The following is a 23,549-nucleotide window of genomic DNA, read 5'->3' as shown; positions in this document are numbered from 1 at the left end:
TGAATAAACACATACATATCAGTCCCATTTTGTCTATTAGAGACACACAAAACTAGACATGGTTAGACACTATCTAGCATATAGACCCCACAAAAATGTAGCAAAGCCCATGAGCATCATTAAACACTTACCTATTGTGTAGTAATAAGGTGTAAGAACAGAGGCTTTTACAAAATTGATTCCTCCTAGTACCTCTGCTAACATTTTATAAATCTGCTGTTGTGCTCCATTCATACGGCCAAAATCTTCAGGAAAATAAAAATAATTAGTTAACTTAAAATAATCAGCTTTTGAATGAAAATCATCCCATATCTACAAACTGAAAAATAGATTAATATTTCCAACAAGAGTTTCCATGTATTGTAATACCACCTGCAATAACACTAAATTCAGCACAAGTTCTTTGGCTCTCTACCAAAAGAGGTTTAGTGTCCTAAATATTAAGAAATACTTACAACACAAATTTCTCTACAAAATGGTTCCATTAAACAAGTTATGGCATTCTTGGGAACTCTGGTGTCATGGTTAGTTTTAACAATAAAAACAGTGTACTACCTAATAATGTACTTTAGAATTAAGCTTTACTTTCTGACCCAAACAAAATTCAAACCTTTTTTATACTGCTGTTGACAGAAGCGGTCATGAAACCATGGAATCTGATATTCAGGACATTCCAAGCAGACTGCTCTATTTAATTCCATAAGACGAAATTGGACCTTCATATTTAGAGATGAACATAAAACTGAAATTAAAAAAATACATTAATAGACTTTGATAGCTTGAACTTAGCAAAGACGATTCATTTTTCACATTCATTTATCCCCATAATGGTTGTAACTTTTATTCTCATATTACAAAATCATTTCATTTGCATACACATGCTTTATATTTTTAAATTATTACATTCAGTGGGATGATTAGGACAAACACCTATGTTTTTCACTAATTATGAATATTAAAACTACATTTTAGGGGCTCCTCTGGTGGCACAGTGGTTAAGAATCCGCCTGCCAATGAAGGGGACATGGGTTCGAGCCCTAGTCCGGGAAGATCCCACATGCCACGGAGCAACTAAGTCCATGCGCCACAACAAATAAGCCTGTGCTCTAGAGCCCACAAACCACAACTACTGAAGCCAGTGCCACAACTACTGAAGCCCGCGCGCCTAGAGCCCGTGCTCCGCAACATGAGAAGCCACTGCAATGAGAAGCCCGCGCACCGCAACGAACAGTAGCCCTGCTCATCACAACTAGAGAAAGCCGTGCACAACAACGAAGAACCAAAGCAGCCAAAAATAAATAAATAAAATAAATAAAAACAAAAAAACTACATTTTAAAAAATACTACTAAAGAATATTCATTGACCTAATATTCCACATTTAGCAGTCTATCCTAAGGAAACAAAGATGAGGGCAATGACTCACGTATAATAATCATTATTTATAGTAATGAAGAATTGGAAACAACCTACATGCTAACAAATTTTATTACTTCCTTATAATGGCAGATTCTATAGACTAAAAAATCATGATATCAAAAAATATTTAATGTCATGGAAAATTGTTCAAAATATAGTTCAATGACAAAAGCAACAGACAAAAGTGAACATATGTATAATTCAAATTTTGTTTTAAAATATATATAGGTATATAAACATACATATAAGGGCAGGAGACAGAAAAGAAATACTCCAAAACATTAAAAGCGGTAGTTTCACTTGGTGGTAAGATTATGAATAATCTTTTATTTTCTATTTTATACTGTTCTATAATCTAAATTTTCTACAATAATCAGGAAATACTTTTATAAACAGAAAAAAACCCCAGTATTAACATTTAAGTGCTTTAGTATGTAGGTAGAGCTGAAACTTGGATATAAAATACAAGTGATAATTTATTAAAGTAAAAAATATATTACGCTTGCTTGTTGTAAAGCAAAAAGTTTATTGTTTTTTAATAATAATGTTTAACAAGTATATAGCAGTTTTTCTTTGAAAGTGTTTTTATGTATCTTATCACATTATTTTTAACTTTTTTCGCTTATGAAATTTACATACAGGAAAAATGCATAAAATCTATATGTATAGCTTAACACATAATTATAAAGAAAAATCATACATTTATCACCCACGTGAATAAAATACTCCTAAACAATAAAAATATATATATATATATATATATATATACACACACATATATACATACGTTCAAGTTGAGAATCTAATTTGGCTAAGAATCTAATGTTAAAAATTGCCTTCAGTAGATCTTCTGAAAAATATTCACGTGTGGCCAAAGAGTAACCAAGAAACACTAACTTGAGAGGATCCAAGATACCTAGAACAAGATTAAAAAAAAATTAAAATGTACAGCTGCTTCACATATACGTAATATATACTTTATTCAGGTAAAACCAGGTTTTAAAAAAATAATACAAACACAACCTTGACAAAATTAATCTATACTGTCACAAGTCCAGATAGTGGTAAAGTGGTTACCTCTGGGTGGGTGAAGAATGGGAATGAGGGCCGGGGAGAAGGGTACTATGCTAATATTCTATTTCTTGATCTGGGTACTGATTCCTTGGCTGATTCAATTTGTATAAATTCACATACTATATATATACTAAGGATATGTACACATTTCTGTGTTATTATTATACTTCCATTAAAAGTCTTTAAAATTGCCTTGAAAAGAGAAAGACTGAAAACAAAGGGTCAGTGGAGTATGTAAAAATAAGTGATCCCAGTCTCTATATACTGATAATATCGCTCAGAATGTGTGCAGAATCTTTCTAAGCACTTTACAAATATTAACTCATTTAAACCTCACTTCAGTGTAAAGTAGGAATGATTATTATCTCCGTTTTATAAACTGAGTGTACTGAAGCACAGAGAAGTTTAATGACTTGCCCCAAGTCACATGGTTAGCAAGTGGAGGGTGAGATTTAACTTGGAGAGTCCAGCTCTGGAGTCTGCACCACGGTCTTGTGCTACTCTCTAGGGCTCTCAGACCCCCAGGCTGGGTACAGATGTATATGAAGCTCAGGTCTCACTCAGTACCTCCTCCCTTACCTGTCAGCCAGCAACACGGTAAGTGACTCAGAGATAAGGCTTGAGGTTATTTACCGGATTTGCTTCATCCAAGAGATATTTTCTTTTTTTTTCTTTTTTTAATTTTTATTGAAGTATAGTTGATTTACAATGTTGTGTTAGTTTCTGGTATACAGCAAAGTGATTCAGTTATACATATACATATATATATTCTCTTTTTCATACTCCTTTCCATTATGATTTATTACAGGACATTGAATATAGTTCCCTGTGGTATACAGTAGGAACTTGTTTATCTACTTTACATATAGTATCAATTGTTTGTATCTGCTAATCCTAAACTCCTAATTTATCCCTCCCCCACCCCCTTTCCCCTTTGGTAACCATAAGTTTGTCTTCTATGTCATGAGTCTGTTTCCATTTAGTCAGTAAGTTCGTTTGTGTCATATTTTAGATTCCACATATAAGTGATATCTATCATATGATATTTGTCTTTCTCTCCCAAGAGACATTTCTGATGAGAGGGAAGGGGTCCTCTAAAATGTGCTATTAGCAGCAATGTTCTTACAAAGGACAAAAAAAGATGTTAAATCTTTTCAATGTTTTGCTGAGTTTATTTAATAAAGCAGGATCAAGTCACAAACAAGGTTAATAGCGATGATCTCCACCAGCAAAACTGATCTGTCAAAACTAATGTTTATTCAAAATAAAGTATTATTCCATTAGAATTTTGCTTATACAGGTCTCCAAGAATTTTCCAAACATTTTCCCAGTAAGTCTTAAAAAAAAATCAAAGCTGTACTTCTCAAACTCTCATCTCTTATATCCTTTATTTGAAGAAAAAAAAAAAAGAATGTATTTTCATTTCCTTCTGATTGTTGACACACAACTGAACAACCAGGAGAGCACATTCAAAGTCTCATCTTTCAGTTTCAAGTCTCATCTTTCTATATATAGTTGTATCACTAAAAGGGGGTATATATGAATGCCACACATGTATACACCCATACATGAATAAACACATACATATCAGTCCCATTTTGTCTATTAGAGACACACAAAACTAGACATGGTTAGACACTATCTAGCATATAGACCCCACAAAAATGTAGCAAAGCCCATGAGCATCATACTGACATAATTAATATATTTATACTGGTCTCACACAGCCTACCTAGAGGTCTACAAGCCTAGAGAAACAATTCCTGCCCTAATATAGAGCCTAACACCTTATGCTGGACGTGGAAGCTCCCAGGTAAGTATTTGTTGCTTGGATGACAGAATAGGAATTTCTTACTCTCCAGGCAGAGCAAAAAGCTCTGCGGAAGCTGGTCTCTGGCTGTCTCTCCAACCTCTTCTCCTACCAACTCAGTCTCCCGCATTCCACTCCTGCCACACTGAATCTGCTGTTCCCGAAAGAAACCAGGCATGTTCTCACCTCAGGGCCTTTTGCACTTGCTTTTCTTTACCCTGGGATTCTCTTCCCCACCTATGGACATGAGTCAACCTCTCTTTTTTTTTTTTTTCACATCTTTACCGGAGTATAATTGCTTTACAATGTTGTTAGTTTCTGCTGTACTACAAAGTGAATCAACCATATGTATACAAATATCCCCATATCCCCTCCCTCTTGAGCTTCCCTCCCACCTTCCCTATCCCACCCCTCTAGGTCATCACAAAGCACCAAGCTGATCGTGATGCAGCAGCTTCCCACTAGCTATCTATTTTACATTTGATAGTGTATATATGTCAATGCTGCTCTCTCACTATGTCCTAGCCTCCTCTAACCGCCCCACCCCGTGCCCTCAAGTCCTTTCTCTGCACCTGCGCCTTTATTCCTGCCCTGCCACTAGGTTCATCAGTACCGCTTTTTTAAATTCCATATATATGAATTAGCGTACGGTATTTGTTTTTCTCTTTCTGACTTACTTCACTCTGTATGACAGACTCTAGGTCCATCCACTTCACTACAGATAACTCAGTTTTGTTCCTTTTTATGGCTGAGTAATATTCCATTGTATATATGTGCCACATCTTCTTTATCCATTCCTCTGTCGATGGACATTTAAGTTGCTTCCATGTCCTGGCTACTGTAAATAGTGCTGCAATGAACACTGTGATAAATGACTCTTTTTGAATTATGATTTTCTCAGGGTATATGCCCAGTAGTGGGATTGCTGGGTCATATGGTAGTTCTATGGTTAGTTTTTCAAGGAACCTCCATAGTGTTCTCCATAGTGGCTATATCAATTTGCACTCCCACCAACAGTGCAGGAGGGTTCCCTTTTCTCCACACCCTCTCTGGCATTTATTGTTTCTAGATTTTTTGATGATGATTGTTTAGATTTTTTTTTGGCGGTACGTGGGCCTCTCACTACTGTGGCCTCTCCCGTTGCGGAGCGCAGGCTCTGGACGCGCAGGCTCAGCGACCATGGCTCATGGGCCCAGCCGCTCTGCAGCATGTGGGATCTTCCCAGATCGGGGCACAAACCCATGTCCCCTGCATTGGCAGGCGGACTCTCAACCACTGCGCCACCAGGGAAGCCCTGTTTAGATTTTTTGACACATCATCCTGAATGGTGTCTCACTTCATTCAATCCATGGTCAATGACACCTCCTCGCTCCATCCAGCCCACCTCACTATCCTCCATCGTACACACCTACCCTGCTCTAGTGGTCTTAAATACTTATCACCATTTCACCTTATGTATTTGTTTATTGTCTATGCCAGTTTCACCCCATCAGAAAGTAAAATCAACAATGGTAGAGTCTACCTGTTTTTATTCTCTCCTATATCTCCAGTGACTAAAGACTGCCTGACAGTAAGTACTTGGTGAATGTTGACTGAAAAAGCAGTAACTACTGAGCCAGACATTTCACTTCTAAAACACACTATATTGACAAGTGAGACATGTGGGTCTGAGAAGAGAAGCAGCATTAAAACCTTTTTCTTTAAGGCCAAACAGAAAGAAATACAATTCAGGACCAAAATAAAGAATGAAAAGAAAAAAATAATTTCCTGCCTCCGCTACCCTCACGTACTGCTTCTGCTAAGGCCAACAGTAGGAAGGAGTATTTCTACTCCACTTTTTTCTGGCACTGAAACACTATTTAGACTTTTTAAAGAGACACATAATAATCAGCACCAGAGCAGCAACCTTTCTGACAATTAATAAACATCTACATAGGACCTTAAGAAATATTTATTTTCTATTTAAAAAATGAACAAACTTTTAAAATTGACAACAATCAAATGTTATATGTCTCCAGAAATGATACAAATATCAGGTATACAGCACCACATAAAGGCATTTTTTGCTGAAAATGTTTAATCTGAATCTAATCAAGCATCTATAACTAACTTCCAGTTTACTAGGAGCACAGGAGATGGAGGAGCAAGTTAAAAGCAAGCACTCAGACAAATGCAGAATGTGGCACAAACCACAATAAATGGCCAACCTCTATTGCAAAAAATAAACATCAAGAAAAAAAAAGATTAGGAGAAAGTGACATAACAACTCAACGTTGGTTTCTTTAAAAAATTTATCAAAGAAAATTTGGTGACAATTGGGAAATTTTTATTATGGACTGAGTAGGTAGAAGGTGGTACTTGTTCGCTTTCTTAAGTGTGGTACTGGTATTGTGCTTACATAGAAGAATGTCCTTATAACCTGAAGTATTTAGGGCTGACACTTCAAGTGGTTCATCATACACACACACACACACACACACACACCCCCCCCACACACACACACAGCAAATGTGGCAAAATGTTAATCATTATTCAAAAGCTACATTGTGGGTATACAGTATACAGATGTTTGTTACATTGTTCTTTCAATTTTACTGTGTATTTGAAAACTTAGGGACATCCCTGGTGGAGCAGTGGGTAAGAATCCACCTGACAGTGCAGGGGACACAGGTTCAAGCCCTGGTCCGGGAAGATCCCACATGCTGGAGCAACTAAGCCCATGCACCACAACTACTGAGCCTGTGCTCTAGAGCCCGTGAGCCACAACTACTGAGCCCATATGCCACAACTACTGAAGCCTACCAGCCACAACTACTGAGCCCACATGCTGCAACTACTAAAGCCCCCACACCTAGAGCCCATGCTCCTCAACAAGAGAAGCCACCGCCATGAGAAGCCCGTGCACCACAACTAAGAGTAGCCCCTGCTCGCCACAACTAGAGAAAGCCCGCACGCAGCAACAAAGACCCAACACAGCCAAAAATAAATAAAAAATAAATAAATTTATTTAAAAAAAAGAAAACTTAGATAACAAAAAATCTTTCTCTTAAGTCAATGCAGAGCAAAAAACAAACAACAAAAAACAAAAACCAGAGAATATTCTAGACCATAAGATACCAAAGAGATAACTTAACGGAATAAGTGAACCTTGATCGAATACTGGGTCCAAAATAACCACTCTAAATAAGGTACTTTGAGAATGAGAGAGATTTAAAAATGGATTGTGTATTAGGTATTAGGGGACTATTAATATTCTTAGGTGTGATTAACAGGATTGTGGTGATGTAGGAGATCATTATTCTTAGGAGGTGTATGCCTAAGCAATTAGGGGTAAAGAGTCACAGTGCCTACAACTTACTTTGAAATGGCTTAGAAAAAAAACAAGAGAGCAAGAGAAACAAACAGTAAAGCAAATATGGTAAAATGTGAACCACTGAATCTAACCAGTGAGTTTATAGGTGCTACTTGTTCAATTCTTTCACTTTTTAATGTAATTTTGACATTTTTCATAATAAAAAAGTTTAAAAAATGGATCCAAAATATTTTTTGAAGGTATAAAACTCATGGCTATTATCACTATCCTTTAAAAAGGAATATGTATTAGAGTAGCAGCAACAGTATCCTCCAACCTCCTCATCAATGTATTACCAAACAGTATACCTACTTAAGTAAGAATTAAGGTGTTGAAGGCAAGTTCCGAAAAATTCATCCCTTTGAGGTGGATCATAGTTCAGGGCACTGAACGGAAGAATAATAGCAAGGATTGCAAAAGGATGAATCTGTAAAAATAGAACAAAAAAGTTATTGCTTCAACTTCAGCAAAACAAAACAAAATTTAGCCTAATTATTATCTTAAGCAGAAGTCTTTATCTAACATGCCTATAGTTAAATGAACATGCCCACAGTTAAATGACACATGTATCATTCTGTTTATTACGTTTTCTACCTTGCTATAATTTATTTAATTCCACCACTAATTTCTAGTAACTCTAAATATTAATGCAGGAAAAATAAATCAGATAAGCTACAGATTGATTTTGTTTGGTATAAAATCCTGTTCCAGAATTCCTTAGTCATTAAAATGACAAGAAAATAGTGTCACTAATTTCCATGATATCAGCACATTTTATAGACTCATAATATAATGTAATTAAGGAAGTTTCTTAGTTTATAATAATCATAATTCATTTTTCTTTCTTTCCTTCTTTTTCTTTTTTATTCATTCAGCCAATACTTAATAACTGGCAGGCACTACAGACTTTTATTTTCACTTATTAGAAATAATGTCTTCTAAGTAAAAGCCATATCCTGATCTATATAATAGATTTTGTAAGTGACTGTCTTCTCACATAATCCAAAAAGCAGCATTTTACAAGTTCCAGAAATAAATGTGTAAGACACACTGACAATTCAAGAATATTGAAGTCAGTGGAGATCTTATAATTTTCTCAGTTTTCACACTTATCTCACTCTTTTGAATAGTTTTTAAATAGTAAAAGTAACTATCACAGGATTATAGAAAACAAGAAAAAGAAAACAAAAATCATTCATCTTCTTTATCCTTATACAACTATCATTTTAAGAATTTCCTTCTAGTCAATGAATTTTGACTGATCTTAACAATATTTGTAATACACCAAAAGATGACAGCTGATCTCCCCAAATCTGCACTGCTGGAGAAAGGGGTTTTAAGGGGAGGAACGACAAATTGCTGAACCAGAAACAAGAGCTTAATTTTTTTTTTTTTTGGCCACGCTCCGTGGCTTATGGGATCTTAGTTCCCTGACCAGGGATTGAACCCAGGCCCTCAGCAGTGAAAGTGCAGAGTCCTAACCACTGGACCACCAGGGAATTCCCACTAGAGCTTAATTTTTAAACTTCAAATTCCAATCAAGTTCTCAAAGTACTTATGATAAACATTTATTCTTCTAGAAGTTGACAACTATGTAAAACTAATGTGTAACAAACATTTCAATTTCACCTTTTCATTCTGCTGAAGGACCACTGAGGCTATCCTATCAAGTAGCGAAGTACTGAGGTAGTTAGTTCTAGAAATAAAAGATGCAATCCCTGCAACATTTATGTAATTAATTTCATCCATCAAACGCTGTAAGGTAACAACAGTTTCTTCAAGAAGTGAATCAGCAAACCAGTCTCCTTTTAGAGATTTAACTTCTTCCCATAACAGATTCAAACTGCTGCATTTTTGTAGTCTCTGACGACCGTAGTGATCTAATTTTTGAAGTAGTTTCAACTGTTTCCCAGGAGTATTATTCCGATACATGGGATCAAACTGAATACATCTTAAAACAGATGTGGCAAAACTATTCAGGTCATTTAGGTCACACTGTGGTAAAACTGCTTCAATTTGAGATATCCTCGCTTCGTCTAAGTGAGGAGAAGGAAGCATCGAAAGAGCACAAACCAGGAGGGAAATCTCACTAGGTATGACACTGACTTTCAAATAACTATAAAGAGGGAAAAATGAAAAGAACAAAATTAATACATCAGCAAAAAAACCAATACACATATAAATATTAAAATATGAATATATAATTACTATTACAATTAATAGGTGTGATAGGCTTAAAATATAAGTTAATTTAAGAAGGGTTGGATAAATTCAAAGATGACAGCCTCTTAAAGGATTACTAAGGGAAGCCTTAAGATGTTCTAAAGCACTGCCCCAATTTTTTATGCAAAAATAAAACCATAGTCCCTGACAAACAAAACGTCAGTGTCAGAACAATGTCTGCAGTGCTGCAGCTGGAGATGGAACTTGGACTGAATTTCTGATGTGACCTGTCAGGAGCTGGTATGACCTAGAACAGGCAAAGAGTGACCACTCAGTAATAGTGATTCCCTTCTTTCTTCTGCTACATAAGAAGCCCAGCTTTAAAAAAACAAAAACAGGATAACAGCGCATCCAATTGACCCCATTCTCCATTCCTCCTTTCCCAAACCCCTATGGTAAAAGCCCTACCACCAGGACAGCAGTTGTTAAAATACAAATTAAAAACTGGGAGCTTTTAAAGAATCTTTAGGGTTAGAAGTGTTGGAAGAGATAATCAAATATAAATTAAAACAAAACTGAGTTACTTTTAAAAATATTAAGTTAGCATATTAAAATAATGATAATGTTCAATGCTAGCAGGGGTGCATTGATACAGGCTTTCTCATTCACTAACAGTAAACTTAAAAAGTTGGTGCAAACTTTCTGGAAAGTAATTTAGTAGTAGCTTAAGAACTTTAAAAGTAATCATATCATTTGACATGATCAATCTCTGTCTAGTAAACTAGCCTAAGAAAATAATCTAAAATGCAGGCAAAAATTTATGTTATGTTATTAATCATATTTTTTATGTGGCTAAAATTTGAAAACAGTCTACATACCCAATGATGGGGAATAGTTAAGAGAATTATGGTACAAATCATATGATGGGTAATATCCAATCACTAAAAACATTTACAAATAGTTTTAAATGATGTAGGAAAGTGCTGTTAAGGTTAAGTGCGGGGGTTGGAGAAGGAAGAATACAAAGCTGCACGTTCATGACTCTCAACTATGGAAAAAGAAAGCATATAGATATAGATACAGATATAAAATGTAAGTATATACCACAAGGAAATAAACCAAACTGTTGACCGTAGATGAAAGGGCTTACAAATGATTTTTATTTTCTTCTTTATACTTTTCTCTGTTTTCAGAATGACTTTTTTTCACATCAGATGGGTCACACGTTGACATCGTAACAGGTTTGAGGGAGGCACATCTCACGCAATAGTGTGAACGCCCAATCATCATGCTTATGAAGTACAAAAGGATCTCAAAATTATTTTCATATAATATTTGGTCCATTGCCTGACACAAAGTAGGTACTCAGTAAGTACTAAATGACTATTTTATTCTTATAACCACAAAAAGTTAATATACTATTTTATATAAAGAAAAGAAAGTCCCCAAGAGCTACATCTGTTTGCAGAATTGACCAAGGGATAGGAACTCTCAGTATTTGCCAATCTTGTGATACTTGTCTGAAAATAAACCCCCAACAGACACAAATCTGCCAACCTCCATTCATGTTTTTCCTTATGGTGGTTCCTCAACTTCCAAAACTTACATATGCAATTGTGTTTACAATACTACCACAAATCCACCACCAAGGCTAACATTAGAAAATAAAAAAATACCAAGTGTTGGTGAGGATATGGAGTAACAGGAATGCTCACATTTTGCTAGTGCTAATATAAACTGGCACAGTCACTTTAGAAAACTATTTGGAGTTCCCTGGTGGACTAGTGGTTAGGATTGCGGGCTTTCAGTACCGTGGCCCGGGTTCAACCCCTAGTCAGAGAACTGTTAAAAAAAGAAAAGAAAAAAAAAATAGAAAACTGTTTAGCAGGATCTACTGAAGATGAACATATGTATAACCTACAAACCAACAATCATACTCCTTGGTAAATATCCACAGAAATGCACATATATGTTCACTGAAAGATACATGTGAGAATATGTATCATAACAGGAATATTTACAATAGCCAAAAAGTGGAAATAAATACCTGTCAACATTAGAACAGACTAAAAAAAAATTGTTACATTCTTACTAGAGTATACAGCAAAAACATTATGAGGTAAACCTCATAAATAAAATATTAAACAAAAGAAGCCAGGCACTGAACAGGCAAAACTAATCTCTGCAGTAAAAGCAGGGATAGTAGCTAACCTGTAGAAGGAGGGGGAAGGAGGAAGGAGTAGGGTAATGTGGAGGGGATACGTATATTTTATGTAGATTATATTTCAATATATTTTTTTAAAAAGAACATATTATTCCAGCACATCAACTCCCTGGGTTCCCCAAATGGTTTCAGGAGCTATTTATACAAACGCTTATGTGAACTATTTTAATCAGATTGTGTTCTTTCACACACTCAACACTGAAGAGGGGGAAGGGTTAAAATTTTAAATTACAGAGATATGTAAGGGCTCTCGCTACTCAGAATTACTAAACTTGGACTTCCCTGGTGGTGCAGTGGTTAAGAATCCTCCTTCCAATGCAGGGGACACGGGTTCAATCCCTGGTCCAGGAACATCCCACATGCCACGGAGCAACTAAGCCCGTGCGCCACAACTACTGAGCCTGTGCTCTAGAGCCCGTGAGCCACAACTACTGAGCCCGCGTGCCACAACTACTGAAGCCCTCGCGCCTAGAGCCTGTGCTCTGCAACAAAAGAAGCCACGGCAATGAGAACCCCCACTCACTGCAACCAGAGAAAGCCCGCGCACATCAACAAAGTTCCAACGCAGTCAAAAATAAATAAATAATAATTTTTTTAAAAAAACTTCTTAAAAAAAAGAGAATTACTAAACCTCAACACTGTCATATTTGCTTCAAGTTTTTTAATAAAGTAGATAAAAACATTACAGGTAAAGTGAAATCACCTGTGATGCTCCCACTCCTATCTTATTTTTCTGTAAGCATACCTGTAGGCAAACAGTATTTCGTAATTTAATCTTTTAAAAAAGATCATGCTGACCAAATAAGTAATGTTGCTGGGCCAGTTTATATCTAATTTAGAACATAAAATTCTTAATAGAGGCTTTGTGAAAGTTCATGTTAAATATGGAAAGGGTGAAGACACAATAGTCCTGTACTCAATCATCTTGATAAGAAAGTTATTTCTTTAAGAAAACAGTGAATCTTCTTATACCACATCTAACATGCAAAATTCTCATCTGATAAAGTGCTACCTCTTAGTCTTCAGTTCAAATCTCAACCATAGGGCTTCCCTGGTGGCAGTGGTGAGAGTCTGCCTGCCGATGCAGGGGACATGGGTTCGTGCCCCGGTCCGGGAAGATCCCACATGTCGCGGAGCGGCTGGGCCCGTGAGCCATGGCCGCTGAGCCTGCGCGTTCGGAGCCTGTGCTCCGCAACGGGAGAAGCCACAACAGTGAGAGGCCCGCGTACCGCAAAAAAAAAAACAAAACCAAATCTTAAGCATAATGGATATCACCTTATTATAGTAAAAATCATTTTCAATTATATGTCACTCTTTCGATTACAGCATAGAGTCCCATGCCTGGTCTTTCAAAAATCACAGTAAGAAAGCAAACTAGTATGGAAAAATGGAGGGGAAAAAGGTTAATCTGCTTTTAATTTCATTCATTATTCTGATCCTTAAAATAAAAATTTTTAATGGAAAACTCCATTTTAGCATAATGCAAAGTCAATGGAAAACTGAATAACTTCTTAGTTGAAATATTAATGCTATATCCATAGAAATGCAGAAATTTTAAAATTATAAAGGGAAAATCTGTATGAAAACACTTTTTCACTAACATTACCCCCACATATTTTATTTTTAAAATTTCGAATTTAAAAACTTAATATACCTTAAAACAGGCAACTAAGCAGACTAAAGGCCCCCAAATGTGAGCACTGCCAAATGGAGTTTTGCCTTCTTCAGCAGCTCCAATCTTTTCATGGTTATTCCATCCCAGCAGGAAAGGAGAATGGCTTGGCTTTGTGTATTCACGACCTAGGGAACTCATCACCCCACTGACCTCATTTCCATTTCAAAATATATCAAGCACAAGCACTGGCAAAATGGGCATGGCGGGGAGATGAGTGTCTTTAACATTTTTAATAACCTACCCATTTCTGCTTTCAAAACTTCAAACAACTCTGGGCTTCCCTCGTGGCGCAGTGGTTGAGAGTCCGCCTGCCGATGCAGGGGACACGGGTTCGTGACCCCGTCCGGGAAGATCTCACATGCCACGGAGTGGCTGGGCCCGTGAGCCATGGCCACTGAGCCTGCGCGTCCTGAGCCTGTGCTCCGCAACGGGACAGGCCACAACAGTGAGAGGCCCGCGTACCGCAAAAAAAAAAAAAAAAAAAAAAACTTCCAACAACTCTATACATAAAGAAAACAAACAGTGAAATAAAGAAATAAAAAAAACAATAGCGAAAGACTTAAACACATCTATTTTAATCTTACCTAAGCAGCAATTCTCTGAGTTTCACAAAAAGCTCTTTACTTTGAAAATGTAGAAAAATCAATGCTTGAGTTATCCTCAATAACTCTACTGGTTTATAGTTATCCAAATGTTTATACAGAATTGAAGCAATTCTAAAAAGAATGATAAAACATGTATTATAACCAGTTCATTCATGTACTTTTATTAAACTTTTACTGAGGAGCTGTTTCATGCCAGACATGCTCTGTGCTGGAGAAACAGCAATGAATGACACAAGGTTTTCTGTTCTTGAAGAACTGTCTCAAGATGATGACAGAAATGTAAAACTGATTTAATTTTCTTCCTTAAATCCACTGGTCCTCTAACGGAGATGCTTAAAAGCAATGGGAAATGCGAAGAGACAATGAGTTGGAAGAATTAGGGCAGAAGGAATATCTTTTAAAGGAATATATAATATTATGATAATGAAAAGATAAATATACACAAACTGAACCATGTATTTTTGTCTCTTCTTAAATGTCAAGTTAACAAAAAAGGCAATATATGGCAGTATGATTTCAAGGTAACAACTGTAGTGTGAAACAATTCAAGTTCATATAGATGTTAACTGTTCTGCATCCTTTTAAAGTCAGTTCTGCTCTATGCTCTCCACTTTCCTAGATTATATCCTCTGCAACAAATGAAATGAAATATGCTATAAACTATTTAAAAATCTCTATTTTGAAAAATAAATTATTTAGAAAATAAACAATGACTTAAATGTTAATTCCGTAGTTCTTCAAAACCAAGATTACAGGAAAAAAAACTAAGTTTTTTTCTCAAAAAAAAAATAGTAACTTATGAATGTCAACTAAACTTAACACCATGAATTTCAGAAAAGATTACTTTTTAATCAGACGTGAATTTCTGCTTTCCATCTCTTCCATGGCTCCCATCACTGCCAGGGCTTGCTGGCTAGTCAACTCCTCTGACATCAATAATATGGTTGATTTAAGTCTAGAAGCAAAGAAAAATATTTTTATGTTGAAAAACTGATGATTAGCTTACAAATTTTTTTAAAAAATAAGTTCTTAGGTAAGAAATAGAAAATAATAGAAAGAAAAACTGAATTCAATATATAATTCTAATTTTCTCCCCACATAACTGGGGATAATACAAAATACTATTAAATAAAGAAAAATACATTGTTTTCTTCAAAGTAATTAAGGCCTCATTATAATCCTAAACTATCTCTTAAAAAATACAGATAAAATGTTTTTAAATTAATTGGTTAATTAATAATTCTAACATTGTAAACCTTAGCTAGAGAGCTAAGGAACTTTAGCTAGAGAGCTAAGGAACTAACAATTGATATTCCAACTCTACCCCAATTTTTTAAAACTGAATAAGATCTGACCACGAAGTCAATATACCTGCATATTAACAGAAATCTCATATACTAACTACTTACGATAACATTATAAACTGAAAATTTACAAAGATGGTCCATTTTGAAACCATCCAAAGTAATCCAGTAATAAAAGTATATAAGTGTGTCTTTTAGAATAATTTAGAAGGCAAGCCTAAAAATGAAGTCTAAAGATACATTTTCTATTCATCCTACATAGTTCCACACCATCCTTTTCACCAACCTTATCAAACATTTCAAACCCAGCTTCTCCCCATAGCTTTTCCCAACCATTTTAGTCCACATTTTTCTCTCACTTTTCTGTCTGCCCACAGCAGTTACTATCTATATCACTAATTTTAGTAGTTACTCATAAACTATGTTGAAGTGTCATGCTATTTACATATTTCAATTACGTATTTCTGCACTCTCAAGTGGAATAAAAATTCCTTGAAGGCAGGGACTCAATTAAATTCAACTTTTGTACTGCCTTGGCATAAAAGATTTTAACAGTGCATGGTGACAAAAAAAGAGAAAGATTCCAATAAAAATTTTTTAATAATCATCTTGTTTCCATGTTGATAGTCTCTTAAAATGTACCCTTAAATTTCTTCATATAATTCAAAGGACTCTTAAAAATAAAACTCTCCATGAAGTCTTTGCTAACAGAAATGAGGCAGATACCTCTATTACGTAACTCCTGGAACCCCTGCTCAACTGAATCTATGAATCAAACTTATTTGTTTGCTCATATCTAGTAATCATGTATTAATTTAATATTTGCTCATCTTTATAGCCCAAATATTTCTATCTACATCAAATCTGGCAAAATAGACAGAGAGAATGGACTTGAGGACACAGGGAGAGGGAAGGGTAAGCTGGGACGAAGTGAGAGAGTGGCATGGACATGTATACACTTCCAAATGTAAAATAGATAGCTAGTGGGAAGCAGCTGCATAGCACAGGGAGATCAGCTCAGTGCTTTGTGTCCACCTAGAGGGGTGGGATAGGGAGGGGGGGAGAGAGACACAAGAGGAAGGAGATATGGGGATATATGTATATGCATAGTTGATTCACTTTGTTATACAGCAGAAACTAACACACCATTGTAAAGCAATTATACTCCAATAAAGATGTTAAAAAAAAAAATCTGGCAAAACTGGAAATTCTTAAAAGATAGGAATCAGACCAAAATCACTCAAACCTGACAATGGGAACATATACCAATGTGCATAATAAATGCTTTTGATGGTGAATTTGAAGACACCAAAGCATAAAATGGTCCATCGTTAGGACTACTATAATTCTAAATATTCCACACTCTGTACTGGGGGTGGGGGAGTCTTATCTCTCTGTGTAAAGCCAGTCACCTGGCCTAAGAAGGGAGAATAGCACTTAACTGATGTTCTCCCACATCCACTGCTGTGTTGGCCACCAGGGGATTATTGGCCCCCATTCAAAGCAGTAGGAGACTAAGAGTTTGAGATGTAAATTAGAAAAATCAGAGAAAGAATCAAGGAGCAGAGCACAAGAGATAATTCTCCCTTCTACAGTTGAGTGGAGTGACTTTTCTGGCTTCCAGAACTGCAAGATCTAAGCTTGAAGGCTCTATATATTCTCAACAAGAAAAGTAAAGTATTTTTAGCTGAACTTACTGTTTCTCTTCTTCAGGTCCTGCCAAAGGTCCCAATGTTACAAACAATTTTACAAAGCTAGCTGGGTGGTCAAACAGAGGAATCAATTCTGTTAGCCTCTTCTTAGTCATTAAAAGAAATTCAAAACTATGAAACTGTAGAGAGTGGTATAGACTAAGTATTTTACTTATGGAGTCCAAATCAAGGTGGTTCACATTGCTCAAAAACACTTTATTGCACTTTTCCAATAGTGGGTAATAACTATATTTAATATTTCGAAGAAACTGTACTATTCTTCTTGCAATGTTGACCTGGGAAGAATCTATGGTGTCAAAAAGTTGCTCTGCTTTGTTCACTAGTTGCTCTTGAAAACGCTGTGATATTAAAGAAGATATGCTGACCATTAAAACAGACAAGCACCTGGAAAAGGAAGAAGATGCAAAGATTTTTACATTATCTAAGAAAAATGAGCAATTCTAAGACTAAATGCTTAGAAACGGAAAGGAACTGATAAAAATATTATAGGTTTTATACAACAAAATTTTTCTTTTAAATACTAATGGGACTTGAACTCTGATCTCCCACTAATCAAACCCCTTTAGGCAAAAAAGAATTGAAATAATTTTTTTTTAGTGTGTATAATATCTCGTTCTATAGATAAATGCTTTGAAGGAAAATATTTTAGTGAAATTTACTCAGAAATCACTGTGGGCCAACAGCCCATTGAATGCAACATGGAAAGTCTCATTCTATATTTTTGGAAGTAGACTTCGCTTTGTTCCTCTCTCTGTGTATCTGTAATTTACCAGTAAAAATCTTGGCAAAATATTTCTCACTAATGATTTCATATTTTTTAATGTTTCAGGCTACATTAATATTAATATATAACAGTAGGACAATATTGAATGTGAATATTTCTTCCCTCAATAAACACTCTTAAGAAACATAAATCAATCTTCTAAGCACTGTGGAAAACACCAAAATTACAAAGGTGAGGTCTCTGCTTTCAAAAGACAGTTCTTACATGATACAAAAATCAAGAAACTCTAAATATAAGAATATACCTAATAATGAATAAAGAATGCAAAATGTAAGATATATAACAAACATGTGGGGATAATAATTATAAAACAATCTACAAAAAAGACATGAATATCTCAACCATTAGGATAGGGGGCCTGTTTGCATTTTTTTGTTTCAAAATTTCTTCAATTCTTTCAATAAAACAAATTATTTTTTAAAAACCCAGTTATACAATACTTTGGCTTCTCTAATCAGAATGTTTAATGTTAGTACCAATTAACATTAATTAGTAAACTAGCATTGCTATTTAGTTTAATCATAAACCCTTTGAATACGATTTTAATTGTATATATATTTGTAATTGCAGTTTGGAGTGGGGAAATGTCCAAAGATTTCATTAGATTCTCAAATGGGTCTATAATAATTTTTTAAAGTTAAAAAAATTTACTTTACAGTGATTTTTATTGTCTCTGCTTTTATAAGCTACTTTCATGTATGTGTGAAAATATATATAAAATTTACCATTTTAAACATTTTTAAGTGTACAGTTCAGTTGTATTAAGTACATTCACACTGTTGTACAACCAACACCACCATCCGTCTGCAGGACTTTTTCATCTTCTCAAACTAAAACTACCGATTAAATAGTAATTCCCCATTCTCCCCTCCCCCAACCCCTGGCAACAACCATTCTACTTTGTTCCTATGAATCTGACTACTCTAGGTACCTCATATAAAGTGAAATCATACAATACTTGTACTTTTGTGTATAGCTTATTTCACTTAGCGTAATGTCTTCAGGGTTCATCCATGTTGTAACATATATCAGAATTTCCCGCCTTTTTAAGGCTGAATGATATTCCATTGTGGGTATATACCAAATGTTGATTGCCCAATCATTTGTTGATGGACATTAAGGTTGTTTCCACCCTTTGGCTATTATGACTAATGCTGCTTTGAACACTGGTGTATGCTATAGACTGAACTATGGTTCCCCCCCGCTCCAAATCTATATGTTAAAGCCCTAGCTGGCAATATGACTATATTTAGAGGTAGGGCCTTCCAGGAGGTAATTAAGGTTAAATGAGGTTGTAAGGATGGTAGGCAAACATGTTAGCTTGCAAGTAAGGAAAATTCACAAATCTTGACAACATTGTGTTATACTTTACATATTTCATCTCTAATTCCCACAGCAACATTGCACAGTAGATACTACTATACCTGTTGTATAGATGAGGACAGTGAACTTCCAAGAGATTATAAAGTCACATAGTTAGGAACTAGCAAGTCTAAGTGTGTGTGCATTCAAAGCCCAGAATCTTTCCACCATGACACAAAGCCCCTACATAGATTTACCTTAAGTCCTGTATCGTTTCCAAGTTCCTATTTACAATATCAGCTATTTTTCCCATTAATGGACTAAAACATAAATGTTGATCTGCCAGGCAAGAGGAAAATTTTGACAGCACGTTAATATCAAACCTATTAAAGTAAATATACAAAGGGGATCATTACCATTTATTTTCACTTAAAACATAATACACAGTTATAAAATAAAAAGCAATAAAAAATACTAATATATTACTACTATAAAATGAATTTTTCTAAAATGTTGATTATTTATTATTATAAAAGTAACCCAGGCTAAGAGTTAAAAAGCCAAATTCTACTTGAAGATTTTAAAAAGGGAAAAAAAACACTTGAAATTGTTTGAATCGTTTACATATTAATTTTTTGAGGACAGAACAATTTCAACTCAAGGTTGTATATTAACAAATAATACAACCTCTACTACAATCATGCTTGAAAAACTTCAGAATTTTCCTATAGGAAAAACGACTCGATTTCTTCAACAAGTAAATGGCAAGACAAATGAGCAGGAAGGAGAATTGTTACAGATTTTTAAAGACTTTGAATTCACTAAAAGACAAGCATAAGGAACTGCACAGCAGCATAATATGTAACAGCAAAAAACTAAATGCTAAATAGCAACAGTCTCAATGTCCATCAAGAGTACAGTGAATAAATTGCACATATTCCTAGAATACTATACAGCAATAAAAAATAACAAATAGCGCAATATCATGGAAGAATCTTTAAAATATATTGAGTGAAATACACTAGGTATAAGAGTTCTTACTATATGATTTCTCGCTCTTTTTTTTCTTTTTGTTTTTTGGCCATGCTGCACGGCTTGCAGGATCTTAGTTCCCCAACCAGGGATTGAACCCAGGCCACAACAGTTGAGAGTGCCGAGTCCTACCCACTGGACCACCAGGGAATTCCCAGGATTTCATTTTTATAAAAGCAAAACTAATTTATGGTAGTAGAAGCCAAGAGAGTGTCACTCTTAGGGCGGGAAGGTAGGGAGTGATTGGAAGAGAGCATGAAAGAAACTTCTGGGAAACTAGTGATATTCTTTGTCTTGATCTTGGTGCTATTACACAGAAGTATAAGTGTATTTTCAGTATGTGAAAATTCATCAAGATGCATACTTATGATTGGTGTAATTTTAAACGATATCCTTTAATAAAATGAGTACTTACAAAAAAAGGCAGAGGGCTTCCCTGGTGGCGCAGTGGTTGGGAGTCCACCTGCTGATGCAGGGGGCGCAGGTTCATTCTCCGGGAGGATCCCACATGCCGCGGAGCGGCTGGGCCCGTGAGCCATGGCCGCTGAGCCTGCGCGTCCGGAGCCTGTGCTCCGCAGCGGGAGGCCACGGCAGTGAGAGGCCCGCGTACCGCAAAAAAAAAAAAAAAAAAAAAAAGGGCAGAGAAAATCTTGACTAAATGTAATCAGTAAACCTTGTTTGGATACTTATTTAAACAAACTGCCTTACAAAAAGACCTTTTTTAGAGCAATCAAGGAAATTTGAACTCAGTTATTAGGGAATTTAAGGAATAATTGTTCATTTTCGTAGGTATAAAAAATGGCATGGTGATTATATATATATTTTTAAAGAGTGTTTTTTGTCTATCAGAAATATATACTAAGGTATTTACTGATGAAATGATACCACAATTTAAACTATACTGAAGGGTAGGGAGGGAACTGGAGGTGATCTAGACAAAACAAGACTGCTATCTGTTGGTAATCGTTGACACTGGATGATGCATACAAAGGAGTTCATTATACTAATTTCTCTACTTTAGTATATGTTTAAAATCTTCCATAATAAAGAGGGTTTTTAATTTGAATTTTAAATGCATGCTAATTATTCTTGCTATGATCCACCATATAGTGTTAATTCATAATAATCTATTCTATTTGAATCATTACAAATTATATTTATATAACAAATTCATAGATATTATAGCAAAATCATTTAATTAAGTTACCATAGTAACAAAAATTTAACATCATAGGCCACCATGACGATAAAAAAATCAGAAATTAACATTTATTCTATGATTCTATTAGAAACTCTACACATAGAATACAAATTAGGGTTTAAAAAATTTTATTACTTAGTATTATAAAAAAATAAAAGTATTGCTACAAATTAAAAAAACACCACATAGAACAAAGTCATTATCACCTGAGCTATTGTGAAATTAAGAAAAATTAAAAAGAAATGTCTGATTCACTGGGAAGTATAATTGCATATCTGTAATTTAATTGTTTAAGTAGTAGAGAGTAAAACCAAAATGAAAAAGGCACCTATTCTACAATTGATTTGTTCAAGATACGTAATACACATACCATTTAATGCTGCTTTGAAGAAAAAAGTTTTGAGCTATTATCAACAATGACCAAATTTAACCCCCAAAGACCCAGTAGAGTCGGCCCTCCGTATCCAAGGGTTCCAAATCCACGGATTCAAGCAACAGCAAATCGAAAATATTCAGTTAAAAAACAAATTTCAGAAAGCTCCAAAGAGCACAACTTGAATGTGCTGCATGCTGAGCAACTATTTACACAGCATTTCCATTGTACTAGGTATTATAATTAATCGAGATGATTTAAAGTAGATGGGAGGATGTCTGTAGGTTTTATGCCAATATTACATCATTTTATATAAGGGACTTGAGCATCCATGGATTTTGGTATCTGAGGGGATGCTAGAACCAATTGTCCTTGGATACTGCGGGAAGACTAGTTTGAATTGCTCATGAAAGCACTAAGATTATTCTCCTTACCCTCAACAAAAAGATAGTTACAGGTAGAGAGCATGCAAAAATGGAGAGAGAAAACAAACAGGTTTAGATAATAAGATTAACTAAAACCACCATTCAGTAAATGAATGTGGAATTTCTAAGCCCAGAGATCTGGTGGGTACCTTGTTTAATTTAATCCAGCTCACACAACAAAGGCCTACAGAGCTTTATAAGACTACAACTGTAAGAATTTACCATTGTTTATGCTTTAAACATATGCTGCTACAAAGGAGGAGCTGTAAAGTTTATGCTGCTCCTCTCATCTAAATACAAATAAACAGCTATAGTTTCTTATCTTAGTCAATCCTTTCTCTTCTGCCCTAGGTTACTATTTGGTTTAGAGGGAGCATTGTTCTGTGGTTTTCCTCCTCTTTCCCACCTTGATTTTCCCTTTCCTCACTAACATTTGCTTTATTCTACTAATGATGGACCTTGGCTATCCAGAACCCCTAGGTTTAAATATTCAAAGTTTTCATAAATAGCCAAAATGAGCTCTGCTACTATCTCAGCTGTTTTATAAACGGAGAGCTTCTCATATATTCTTATAAAACATAAATAATATAGTATAGGATACCATAGGCTTCTCTGTACTCATAATACTCTGAACAAATTTCACATTTTTCTAGATAATTATTTGTTTATTTCTTTTTTTGCTTTCTTTTTTTCTCTTTTTATTTTTTTAAAACCCTTGTGTTGAGGGCTGACTTTCAATAGATCACAGCAGGGAGCTGCTCTGCTACTATGAAACCCCCCACCCAGAAGTAGGTCGTCTACCAATGGTTTAGCACCAGGTTCCCCATGAACGTGGGGTGTGGGACGGGGGAGGGGGCGGCTGTATTTCTGGTCATGCCCCGTTCTAGATGATTATTGATTATGGCAATATGCTAAAGATATAGCTGTGTATAGAGTGGAAAAGAGATCTGAATTGATACTATCCACAGTAGTGGACCTGAAAGCTTCTAAGACACTGTTAGCTTCTAAGACTCTGCTCACTGCCTCTTCATAAAGATGGAGTGATAGACAAGTACCTATAGATGCTGCTAAACAGTTATATAGCTTTCCTTTCTCC

The 23,549-nt window shown here is 35.3% G+C and overlaps 1 protein-coding gene and 1 non-coding gene across 7 annotated transcripts in view; both read right to left on the bottom strand.

Annotated features, from left to right (window-relative positions):
- The window catches only part of FASTKD1 (FAST kinase domains 1), a 33,819-nt gene that overhangs the window by 4,420 nt on the left and 5,850 nt on the right, over positions 1-23,549 (bottom strand). For 3 of the 6 annotated variants that reach the window (XM_067741618.1, XM_067741620.1, XM_067741619.1), the window contains 9 exons: positions 19,680-19,805; positions 17,322-17,720; positions 15,165-15,275; positions 14,300-14,431; positions 9,283-9,769; positions 7,966-8,080; positions 2,205-2,333; positions 611-742; positions 132-245 (listed from right to left, as the gene is read on the bottom strand). In XM_067741618.1, coding sequence (XP_067597719.1) covers positions 132-245; positions 611-742; positions 2,205-2,333; positions 7,966-8,080; positions 9,283-9,769; positions 14,300-14,431; positions 15,165-15,275; positions 17,322-17,720; positions 19,680-19,805 — 1,745 coding nt within the window. Of the gene's footprint in view, positions 1-131; positions 246-610; positions 743-2,204; positions 2,334-7,965; positions 8,081-9,282; positions 9,770-14,299; positions 14,432-15,164; positions 15,276-17,321; positions 17,721-19,679; positions 19,806-20,869; positions 21,008-23,549 lie in introns of those variants that run through there. The other 3 variants (XM_067741622.1, XM_067741623.1, XM_067741621.1) reach the window with 2 other exon arrangements.
- On the bottom strand, positions 11,025-11,127 carry LOC137226878 (small nucleolar RNA U13). Its single transcript, XR_010944574.1, has one exon. It is a non-coding gene; the product is annotated as a small nucleolar RNA U13 (small nucleolar RNA).

The sequence above is a fragment of the Pseudorca crassidens genome, chromosome 6, assembly GCF_039906515.1.
Source record: "Pseudorca crassidens isolate mPseCra1 chromosome 6, mPseCra1.hap1, whole genome shotgun sequence".
In the NCBI taxonomy this organism is placed as follows: domain Eukaryota; kingdom Metazoa; phylum Chordata; class Mammalia; order Artiodactyla; family Delphinidae; genus Pseudorca; species Pseudorca crassidens.
Note: the sequence above shows the minus strand (reverse complement) of the source record. Positions and strands in the feature narration are given on the sequence as shown.